We start from the raw sequence: 12,457 nt of genomic DNA on the forward strand, positions 1-12,457 counted from the left end.
CTCAACCCAATTGAACACTTATGTGGGGCCATATAAAATCTGCAAAACGGAAAACACGGAAGGAATCACGGAATCCAGAGAATAATATGTAATTCAACAATATTAAAACATTTATTTAACTTAAAAACCTCTTGGAACTCTAGGGGCGGTATTTCATTTTTGGATAAAAAACGTTCCCGTTTTAAGCGCGATATTTTGTCACGACAAGATGCTCGACTATGCATATAAGTGACAGTTTTGGATAGAAAACACTAACGTTTCCAAAACTGCAAAGATATTGTCTGTGAGTGCCACAGAACTGATGCTACAGGCGAAACCAAAAATACATTTCAAACAGGAAGTGCCCCAGATTTTGAAGGCGCTGTGTTCCAATGACTCCTTATATGGCTGTGAATGGGCCACGAATGAGCTTAGACTTTGTCGTTTCCCCATAGTGTCGACAGCATTGTGACGTATTTGGAGGCATATCATTGGAAGATTGACCATTTTAGACTACATCTACCAGGTGGTCGCTTGGTGTCCTCCGTCGCAATTATTGCGTAATCTCCAGCTGCAGTATTTTTCCGTTTGCTTCTGAGGAGAAACCCAACTGCCACGAATGATTTATCATGGAATAGATATGTGAAAAACACCTTGAGGATTGATTCTAAACAATGTTTGCCATGTTTCTGTCGATATTATGGAGTTAATTTGGTAAAAAGTTTGGCGTTGTAGTGACTGCATTTTCAGATTTTTTTCTTAGCCAAATGTGATGAAGAAGACTGAGCGATTTCTCCTACACAAATAATATTTTTGGGAAAAATGAACATTTGCTATCTGAGGGTCTCGTCATTGAAAACATCCGAAGTTCTTCAAAGGTAAATGATTTTATTTGAATGCTTTTCTTGTTGTTGTGAAAATGTTGCCTGCTGAATGCTAGGCTTAATGCTATGCTAGGATATCAATACTCTTACACAAATGCTTGTGTAGCTATGGTTGAAAAGCATATTTTGAAAATCTGAGATGACAGTGTTGTTAACAAAAGGCTAAGCTTGTGCTTGAATATTTTTCTTTCATTTCATTTGCGATTTTCATGAATAGTTAACGTTGCGTTATGGTAATGAGCTTGAGGCTATGATTACGCTCCCGGATACGGGTTTGATAGTCACAAGAAGTTTAACAAATAAAAATAAAGTTTATAATAAGACATGAACAGAATGCATCAGTGACTTGGATTTCCTGCAACTTTTTGAAGAGGCAACGAGTCCCCCTCTGTGTATGTACGGTGTGCACAGCTACCACTGTGTAGCCGTTAGCGATGATGCTAATGAAAAATCTTCTGGTTGATGGAAAGGCTTTCCCAAAAACAGTTCAATGTTAACGACAAAGTAGCCTATGCTTACCTGGCAGAATAATATCATGATTATTTGCCTCAACTCTACCATCACCATCGCTACAAAAACACCATTAACCTGTTACTCCTACCCCCTACTTTTTCGAACATTCTGTTAAAAATCGCGCAACATTTCAGCGCCCTGCTGCTCATGCCAGGAATATAGTATATGCATATGATTAGTATGTGTGGATAGAAAACACTCAGACGTTTATAAAACTGGTTAAATCACGGCTGTGACTATAACAGAACATGTGTTTCATCGAAAAGTGCAGGAAAATCTGATCACTGAAAATGGAAAAATATATCCATGCGCGACTTGAACCCATTGATAAAGGTGAACCACATTTAATGGGGCTGAGGTTGCAATACCTACAGCTTCCACACGTTGTCTAGAGTCTTGTCATTTGCCTACTATTCGTTTCTTGGTCAAACAGACGCAAGGCAGCGCAGTTCTTCCGGTCTCCGACCGGATATTTTGGTTGAGATTTACCCGGACATTATTTCCAGACGGACAGCTAAAGAATATACTTCGTCTCGTGATCAATTTGATCGCTTATTAACGTTTACTAATACCTAAAGTTGCATTACAAAAGTATTTTGAAGTGTTTTGTGAAAGTTTATCATCAACTTTTTTAATTTAAAAAAATGACGTTACGTTATAAGACGCTATTTTTTTTCGTTTATCACACAGTCTTCATAGATCGATATCTAGGCTAAAAAAGGACCGATTTAATCGAAAAAAAGAACCAATAGTGATTATGGGACATCTAGGAGTGCCAACAAAGAAGATGGTCAAAGGTAATGAATGTTTTATATTTTATTTGTGCGGTTTGTGTAGCGACGACTATGCTAATTATTTTGTTTACGTCCCCTGCGGGTCTTTTGGGGTGTTACATGCTATCAGATAATAGCTTCTCATGCTTTCGCCGAAAAGCATTTTAAAAATCGGACTTGTTGCCTGGATTCACAACGAGTGTAGCTTTAATTCAATACCCTGCATGTGTATTTTAATGAACGTTTGAGTTTTAACTAGTACTATTAGCATTTAGCGTAGCGCATTTGCATTTCCAGATGTCTAGATGGGACGCCTGCGTGTCAGGTAGGAGCAAGAGGTTAACCAACAGCCTCTTGCTATGTGTGTACTGGAATTAATGAGTACATGCAACAACAATAAAAAATCCAAAACCTAAAACGTAGTTTCCTGATAGAATGCAATGTGGAAGAATATTTTTTATAGAATTGCATCCCTCCAATAGAGTTCCAGACACTTTTAGAAACCATGCCAAATTGCATTGAAGCTGTTCTAGCGGCTTGTGGTGGCACAACACCCTATTATTTTGGCAGTTACCTGTAATATATAATATTTCAAAATGCCCATCCCTGAAAGTAACATCCACAATGCTAACAGCTAATGCTCGCCAGCTGTCCTACTGTATGTTACCTGAGGGTTATCCATGTACCACACCAGGCTGCCCGGCTGGGTGTCCAGGATGAAGTAGCGGCGCAGGAACTTCCCACTGCTCTCGTTTTCCTCGATGTCCAGGAAGCCACAGATCCGGTTCTGCCGATCCACGTAAGGCATCTCCGGGGCTGGCACATTCCCTGACCCAGGGGCCGGGAGAGAGGAGGAGAAGAGGTTAGATGGAGGAGAGCCTGGAAGGAGGGAAGAGAGGGAAGTTATTGGATAAGGTGTAATGAAGAGTTGTCCAGTCCAGTGTTCTCTGGCAAGCCTTGGCAGCCTCTCAGCCACCTGGTACTAGGATCGTGTGACAAACTTAAACTATCTCATTTATCCCTTTCCATGTAATCAGTTTAGTTCTGTCACCTACTCTACCTTTCCCCCTCTCCTTTTTTCTCCTCCCTCCCTTCACATCTGGTAAGCCTTTGCCGTCTACCCAAGCCTTTCTTTCGCCTCTACAAACTCAATGCTGAGAATTAGCTGAGAAATCATTTCATAGCTTGACTGAGAAGAGTTACATTTCCAGTACAGACCTGGAGCTCAGTCAACATCTCAACAACCAGATTCTCTGAGGAGCTGGGTTGAGCAATATTTATTAACTCAGACTGAGCAGCCAGCCAACCAACTGACTGACATCTCCTGGTGGTTCAAATTACTCATTTTGATTTCAACTCTCCAAATGAAGACTAGTGAAAGCTTACAACATGTAGGTAAACGTACAACTTGTGTGGATATAATACTGCACATTGCTGTAGCATGGTTAAACTGTCATCTAGGGATGCACATTTCTGTCAATTTTGCTGCTGACTAACTGACCCTCGTTAACTGCTCAACAAAATGGTTACATTTTTTCCAAACAGTAAAATGAAGTGACCAAAAGAAAATACTAGCAGAGATCTGTATAAAATGACAGGATGCTTATGTTTTCGCCCTAACGAACGGGAATCGTACCAAGGTGGGAAGGCAGGCGACAAGCTTAGGCCCAAAATAAGCCATAGAAAATGCATTGGACTTATTTTGGACAGAAAGTGAAACCTCTTGCTTCGCCTCTTCCTCTCTGAAACTATGCATGCATACAAGGATGCCATTAAGCTCTTATTAAGAGCTTAATAGAAACAGTGAAAAGGCTATTGCCTATTATTGAACATGAAACTCCTGTAATGAAGCACCTAATATAAACATTTTCAAAACACTTGCCCAAATGCAACTTGCGGAAATCACATTTCTAAACTGCACACCTAATGTGAGTAGTTCCACGTGACAGATGAACATTTCCATTAGAAACTTAGAAAGAAATATGACTAGGACTGTGCTTTTGGCTTCTGGACAACAAAAGAAAGTTGATATGAAAACCAATAAAACAGGAGAAAAATGCTGGTTAACGGCATGAGCAATTCTTTATAAAATAATTAGAATTGCCTCTACATTTCTATGGATGGATTTTCGCAAGGCTACTTTGGAGCAAGGTAAGACTTACCTTATAAGTAAAGTAAAACGTTCAGGTTTCAAACAATTATACTGCCTCAAGCTCACATTGCAAAGTGGTGGGAGGCTGATAGTCAAAGGTAGGCAGGCTATGCATCCGAATGACGAACGGGAGGTTCGCAAACTAACCTACAGACCGATATGCATGGCAAGTCAAACGTATTTCCGCTGGCTAACCGATTAACATCTCTACTGTCATCATTTCTGATTGAAGGAATTGGCATGAAACAGACCTTTTGGTGTCCACGATAAAGGACCCTCTTTCTCTCCCTCCCTCTGATTCAGAGAAAGCGTTTGGGACATTATGAGCAGTATGTGGGAGGATAAGGGGGACAAAAGGCCTGCTTGTTGTGCATTGTGTAAAGGGGTGACGTCAGGGCTAGCCTCCGCATCCACTGGAGTCATTCCATAGACACACACACGCTTGACAAACACCCTGTCAGGGCTGATCCTAAACATTGGCTTTAAAGATTGTATGAAGGTGAGGTTCAGACTAGCCTGAGATGTTTCTTGGTCAACAGTGACACACACACACACACACACACACACACACACACACACACACACACACACACACACACACACACACACACACACACACACACACACACTTCCAGTAATATCCTCTTGGGGAGATGTCAATAGTGCTGCAACATGTAGGACTATAACTCCAATTGACACTGACTGTGTCAGGCATCAGAGGGTTGGTGGAAATACAATTCATATTCTGACCATCTCTGAAACTCAGACAATACCTTTGATGATACAGTGGAACACTTACAGAAAATACAAATGCCAGTGGTGGTGTTGCATTCAGAGCCACATACCTGTAAAGATTAGAGAGGATCTCATGTTAATTAAATACTGTTGAAGTAATATGGCTACAGGCTCATCTGCTCATCTGCCTCACCTAAAGCCCATTCTTTTGGGAAGCTGCTTTCATCAAGCTACCCACTCAAGAAAAACATTCATACCGTAACCAGTGCCTGCAACCTGGTTCAGGTTCAGTCAACTTACCAGGGTAGTTACAAACAACTAGAGTTGGAAACTTTCCAGTAAATTTCCAGAAATTTTCCGGAAATTTTCCATGGATAGTGCGGGAATTTAGGGAATTTTGCTTAAATTAATCAAAAAGAGTCTTATGGCATATTTTGGTTAAACTATCTCCAATTCAATGGAATTGAAACTCTCTGCATGCACAGTGCATTCTTCAATCACATGTGCAGTGCACTCATCCAACACATGTACAGCTGATTCTCAAGATCTTGCACACTAATGAGATGCTATTGAGCCCACACTACTACACTGTCTGAGCCAAGGACTACATGCTTTCTGGTAAGTTTTGATTACAATACTGGGTGGGGTAAAAATATTTTATATGACTCCAAAGTTTCAAAAACTGTTAAAATAATGTCTGAGTATAACAGAACTGAAATGGCAGGTGAAATTGGGATTTGTTTTATGTCTGTAGTTTTCCCATTGACTGCCTATACAGATTCCATTGACTTAGGACTCATATTGCACTTCCTATGGCTTTCACTAGATATCAACAGTATAGAAATAGTTTCAGGCTTGTATTCTGAAAAATGAGGGAGTAAGACCACTCTGAATGAGTGGACACTGCAGTGTCCCAGAGGTTTATCAGCCTTTCTTGTTTTCCTTTTATATTGACGAACCTTTTGTCCAGTTGAAATATTATTGATTATTATGACTAAAAACAACCTGAGGATTGACTATAAACATCGTTTGACATGTTTCTACGAACTTTACTGATACTTTTCGTATTTCGCGTCTGCCTGTTGTGACTGCCTTTAAGCCTGTGGATTACTGAACAAGACGCGCGAACAAAACGGAGGTTTTTGGATACAAAGAGGGATTTTATCGAACAAAACTAACATTTACTGAGTAAATGGGAGTCTTGTGAGTGCAACCATATGAAGATCAAAGTGATTAATTTTATCGCCATTTCTGAATTGTGTAACTCCCCTACTTGGCTGGTAACTGTTTGTAATGATTTGTATGCTGGACACTTCTCAGATAATCGCATGGTATGCTTTCGCCGTAAAGCCTTTTTGAAATCTGACACTGTGGTTGGATTAACAAGAAGTTCATCTTTAACCTGTTAATCCTACCCCCTACTTTTTCGAACATTCTGTTAAAAATCGCGCAACATTTCAGCATCCTGCTACTCATGCCAGGAATATAGTATATGCATATGATTAGTATGTGTGGATAGAAAACACTCTGACGTTTCTAAAACTGGTTAAATCACAGCTGTGACTATAACAGAGCCTGTGTTTAATCGAAAAGCGCAAGAAAAACGGATCACTGAAAACTGGAAAAAGTATCAATGCGACACTTGCATGTATTGTTTATGGGAAACCAAATTACATGGGGCTGAGATTGCAAGTCCTACAGCTTCCACACGATGTCGCCAGTCTTGTCAATTGCCTGGGCTTTGTTTATTATTATTATTATTATTATTATTACTTTGTTTCTTGGTCAAACGAGTAAGAGAGAGCCCATTCCTTCCAGTCTCCGACAGGATGTTTTGGATGAGAAATTTTCGACCATGAGTTCAAGACGTGGAGCTATTGAATACACATCGCCCCGTGATCAATTTGATAGATTATTAGTGTTTACTAATACCTAAAGTTGGATTACAAAAGTATTTCGAAGTGTTTTGTTAAAGTTTTTTTTTAAATAAAAAAAAATGACATTGCGTTTTAAAACGCTGTTTTTTGCTGGATCACACACTCTTCATAGATCGATATTTAGGGTATATATGGACCGATTTAATCTAAAAAAAGACCCAATAGTGATGTTTATGGGACATCTAGGAGTGCCAACAAAGAAGATCGTCAAAGGTAATGAATGTTTTATATTTTATTTCTGCGTTTTGTGTAGCGCCGGCTATGCTAATTATTTTGTTTACGTCCCCTTCAGGTATTTTGGGGGTGTTGCATGCTATCAGATAATAGCTTCTCATGCTTTCACCGAAAAGCATTTAAAAAATCTGACTTGTTGGCTGGATTCACAACGAGTGTAGCTTTAATTCAGTACCCTGCATGTGTGTTTTAATGAACGTTTGAGTTTTAACGAGTGCTATTAGCATTTAGCGTAGCGCATTTGCATTTCCAGATGGGACGCATGCGTGTCGGGTCGACTTAAGAGGTTAAACTAATGTGTAACACTTGTATGTTTTATGAATTTTTATAATGAGTATTTCGGTTTTTGAATTTGGCGCTCTGCAATTTCACTGGATGTTGGCCAGGTGGGATGCTACCGTCCCACACCCCCTAGAGAGGTTAACCATTTCTGCTAATTCGTTAATGCTACCATGTGTTTTTTTAAATAAATGTTTTATTTCACCTTCTATTTAACCAGGTAGGCTAGTTGACAACAAGTTCTCATTTGCAACTGTGACCTGGCCAAGATAAAGCAAAGCAGTTCGACACATACAGAGTTACACATACAATCAATAATATAGTAGGAGAATATATATACAGCATGTGCAAATGAGGTAGGGCAATAAATAGGCCATGGTGGAAAAGTAATTACAATATAGCAATTAAACACAGGAATGATAGGATGTGCAGAGAATGAATGCAATGAATGTGAGATACTGGGGTGCAAAGGAGCAAGACAAATAAATAAATAAAAATATGGGGATGAGGTAGATTATTATTTTAATTTTTTAACCTTTATTTAACTAGTCAAGTCAGTTAAGAACACATTCTTATTTTCAATGACAGACATTCAGGGGCAGAACGACAGATTTGTACCTTGTCAGCTCGGGGGTTTGAACTTGCAACCTTCCGGTTACTAGTCCAGCGCTCTAACCACTAGGCTACCCTGCCGCCCCGGATTGGATGGGCTATTTACAGCTGGTGCTTAAAGCTAGTAAGAGTCTCCAGCTTCAGAGATTTTTGCAATTCGTTCCAGTCATTGGCAGCAGAGAACTGGAAGGAGAGGCAGCCAAAGGAAGAATTGGCTTTGGGGGTGACCAGTGAAATATACCTGCTGGAGCGCGTGCTACGGGTGGGTGCTGCTATGGTGACCAGTGAGCTGAGATAAGGCGGGGCTTTACCGAGAAGAGACTTGTAGATGACCTGGAGCTAGTGGGTTAGGCGACGAGTATGAAGCGAGGGCCAGCCAAAGAGAGCATACAGGTCGCAGTGGTGGGTAGTATATGGGGCTTTGGTGACAAAACGTATGGCACTGTGATAGACTGCATACAATTTGTTGAGTAGAATGTTGGAGGCTATTTTGTAAATGGCATCGCCAAAGTCAAGGATCGGTAGGATGGTCAGTTTTACGAGGGTATGTTTGGCAGCATGAGTGAAGGATGCTTTGTTTTGCGAAATAGGAAGCCGATTGTAGATTTAATAATTTTAGATTGTAGATGCTTACTGTAAGTATGGAAGGAGAGTTTACAGTCTAACCATACACCTAGGTATTTGTAGTTGTCCACATATTCTAAGAACCGTTCAGAGTAGTGATGCTGGACGGAAAGGCAGGTGCGGGCAGTGGTCGGTTGAAGAGCATGCATTTAGTTTTACTTGCATTTAAGAGCAGTTGGAGGCCCTGGGAGGAGAGTTGTATGGCATTGAATCTCATCTGGAGGTTAGTTAACACAACGCCCAACGAAGGGCCAGATGTATACAGAATGGTGTCATCTGGTGGATCAAAGAATCACCAGCAGCAAGAGCGACATCATTGATGTCTACAGAGAAGAGTCGGCCCGAGAGCTGAAACTTGTGGCACCCCCATAGAGACTGCCAGAGGTCCGGACAACAGGCCCTCCGATTTGACATACTGTCCTCTATCGGAGAAGTAGTTTGTGAAACAAGCGAGGCAATCATTTGAGAAACCAAGGCTGTTGAGTCTGCCAATAAGAATGTTGTGATTGACAGAGTCGAAAGCCTTTTAGCTTGCTTGAGCCTACTTACTGAGTGTTAATTCACCCGTTTCCATATATTTAATTTTAAAACATTTATCTTACAAAGTAGTTGTTTAATCTAACTTTTCTAATCTTTACAGGAAAACGCCACAGGCACTACCTGATGTGTGGAGACATTTCACTGCAGCTAACGTAGAAGGAAAAGCTGTGTACACTCACAAATACTGTGCCAAATCATATGTGAAGAATGCAAAAAAAGATGCAGAATCATCTGGCCAAGTGCATAAAGTTCCCTCAGCACTCACAACCTCTGACAAATGTCCCTCCATTTATATTTGAGGTGAAAATGATGAATCAGACACCTTATCAATAGAAACAGCTCATGGTCATCGATAGCATGGTTATCGATAGCAACAGCTCAAGTTTATTTTGACTCAATGGAGGAACGTAGTTAGAAATGCTGATGAAAGTTTTGTTCAAGCTGTGTATGCAACTGGTTCACCTCTGATGCTCACAGGCAATGTGTATTGGAAGAGATTCCTGAATGTTCTTCACCCAGCATACACCCCTCCAACCAGACATGCTTAATCCACTAATTTGCTGGATACAGAGTTCAACAGAGTTCAAGTGAAGGTCAAGCAAATTATACACCTCCAAGCAAGTGCTTTGGGATGGAGATGCAATATGGCAGTCGTGCCAACATATCTCATCAGCCACCTGGTGGAAGGGACTTTGTGGATCTGAGGCTCTTTCCCGTTGCCTCCATCATCCTCTAAATACCACCAACATCAGCCGCCTCAGAGAGCAACTGGTCCTTGTTTGGGAACACATACATCAACGCAACGGGTTGACTAATACAAGGGTTGAAAAACTGGTGGCCATCCAGGCAAATTTTAGGCTTTTTGAGCCTGACAACGAGCCATCCTCAACAGGGTTGGAAAGTGACAGTGAAGAGAGGCCTCAGAGTCTGATGTTCAAGGCAAAATACATTAAAGCCAAGATAATGGACCCTTGACAATCAACCATTCTCTATCGTGGGTGATGTTGGCTTTCGCCGATTGGTCGAGCACTGTTACACAATACCAAGTGCACTGTTTTTCAGAAGTTTCCCTACCGGAGTTACACAGTAATCGTGTCACTGCTATTAGCTTCACAACATACATACTATGGAATGCCGTTTGGGTCTTTGCGTGTCAAAAAAGTTACAGTAGCACTGTCAAAGCTGTACAAAAAAGTATGCAAACAAGCAAACACTGGCCACGAACGATGTGTTTACAATACCGCGTTGGTAATTAAGCATCATTTGATCGACCGCAACTTCTGGGGTAGCGAGCTTCAGCTTGGTACCTAGCTAGCACCAACTGCAGTCATTTTCATTATTCTTAGCAATGATTTAGGAATCCTTGTGAATAAGTATTAGCTAGGTTGCCACTTGTCGTTCGCCTAATGAAATTGAACTTCAGTACATAAATAAATAGCCAGCTACGTAATCCTGTTGCCCAAAGCTAACGTTGCAAGCAGCCAGCTAGCTTCATCTGTCTAGTTAACACGTTGCGGTCGAGCCTCTCTCTTTTTAAACTAGGCACAATAAGGGTTGGACACAAAGTGGAATTTGTGGTTTGCCTTCAAAATAAAAGTGTCTTTGACAGTGATGCAAATGAGTACAAATAGTAGAATTATGCCATACTTTTATTTTGAAGGCTAACCATAAAGTCTACTATTGTGGCTAATCCTTATTGTGGCTAGCTTCACATAAGAACTGTCTTATAAATTGGGGTTATTTTAGATGATGACACCTAGCTATATAGTTAGCTAGCTAACTGAAACAGATTGTTGTTTTGCTTTGTTTTTGGGGAAGAACATTGTTTGCATTCATAGGCTAGCTAGCTTTTTTTTAATGACCAGCACTATAGGTGTGTGAGAACTTTACCAGCATCATAGCATATGTATCAATGAATCGTTGTGACATATGAAATATGAGTGAGTTTAATCAGTGTGTAATTAGCAAGTAAACAAAATGTATGAACGCATTAAATTATCATGTAATGTGCAGTCATATTCAGGTTCTGATTGGTCAATAGGCTTATTTGACACATCAAATAGTGCTAAATTGTATCTTTGTTGACACAAAGACCCAAACGGCGTTCCATAGAAATCCTGGTTGAGAATGAAAAGACTGAACAAATGAAAAACGAAACAGAACCGCAAGTAAGTAAAAGAAATCGGTTTTGATGATGTCTTACTGGTAATGGGTAATCAGATAAGAACAAATAATTATTTACAATGACAGCCTACCCCCGGCCAAACCCGGACGACACTGGGCCAATTGTGCGCCGCCATATGGGACTCCCAATCTTGGCCGAATGTGATACAGCCTGGATTCGAGCCAGGGACTGTAGTGATGTCTCTTGCACTGAGATGCAGTGCCTTAGAACGATGCGTCCATGTGTGTCCGTTAACTATTTAACTGTACTCGAAAGCTTAAAAATGTTAATATCGGTTATCGGTTTCTTTGGCAAGGAAAATATTGGAATCGGTATCGGCCAAAACTGTTATACCGGTGCATCACTAGTGAAGTCAACTCATTTAAAGTTAAATTCATAACTAAATGTTTTTTTTTATTTTTATATTGGAAGGATTTAATCATTAGCAATTATGTTTACTTATGATAAGGTAAAGGTTGATGTTTCTGTCTCCATATGATACGGTAAATATATACACAATGCAAAAAACATCTGCATTTAAATGGTAATAATATAATTTGCATATATTTCCGATAATTCCCATATTCCGGGTAATGCCCACGGAAAGTTTCCACCTCTGAATATTCCCCAAAATATGCAACCCTACAAACAGCACAGGAATGAAATCAACATGTATTGATCACATCCCACAGCAGAAATGTGCTTGAAATTGCTTATCCCAATTACGAATAAGCATGCACCCATTAAGAAAAGGACTGTAAAAACTGTTAAACCCCTGTGAATTGATGAGGAATTGAACAATTATATGGTTGAGAGGGATGAGGCAAAAGGAATGGCAAATAAGTCTGGTTGCACAAAAGATTGGCAAACGTACTGAAAATTAAAATAATCATGTGACTAAACTAAATAAACCACACTATGAAACAAAGATTAATAGAAAAAAGCCTTAGAGGACCTTCAATTAAATTTTGGGAAAAAAGGAAAATTCAACAACATTATTCATTGAATCAGATTCATTCATCACAAAACCG

At 40.1% G+C, this 12,457-nt stretch overlaps 1 protein-coding gene across 13 annotated transcripts in view; it reads right to left on the reverse strand.

The window, feature by feature from the left end:
* LOC118399948 (pleckstrin homology domain-containing family A member 1-like) overlaps positions 1–12,457 on the reverse strand; it is a 65,617-nt gene that overhangs the window by 47,873 nt on the left and 5,287 nt on the right. For 10 of the 13 annotated variants that reach the window (XR_008076795.1, XM_052476081.1, XM_052476041.1 and 7 more), the window contains exons 2-3: positions 5,101–5,146; positions 2,817–3,028 (exon numbers count right to left, since the gene is read on the reverse strand). Coding sequence is in view for 12 of the 13 variants with exons in the window: in XM_052476081.1 (XP_052332041.1) it covers positions 2,817–2,957 (141 nt within the window). In the remaining variant the exon portion in view is untranslated. Of the gene's footprint in view, positions 1–2,816; positions 3,029–4,311; positions 4,771–5,100; positions 5,147–12,457 lie in introns of those variants that run through there. The other 3 variants (XM_052476037.1, XM_052476036.1, XM_052476035.1) reach the window with 3 other exon arrangements.

The sequence above is a fragment of the Oncorhynchus keta genome, chromosome 2 (genome assembly GCF_023373465.1).
Source record: "Oncorhynchus keta strain PuntledgeMale-10-30-2019 chromosome 2, Oket_V2, whole genome shotgun sequence".
NCBI lineage: Eukaryota > Metazoa > Chordata > Actinopteri > Salmoniformes > Salmonidae > Oncorhynchus > Oncorhynchus keta.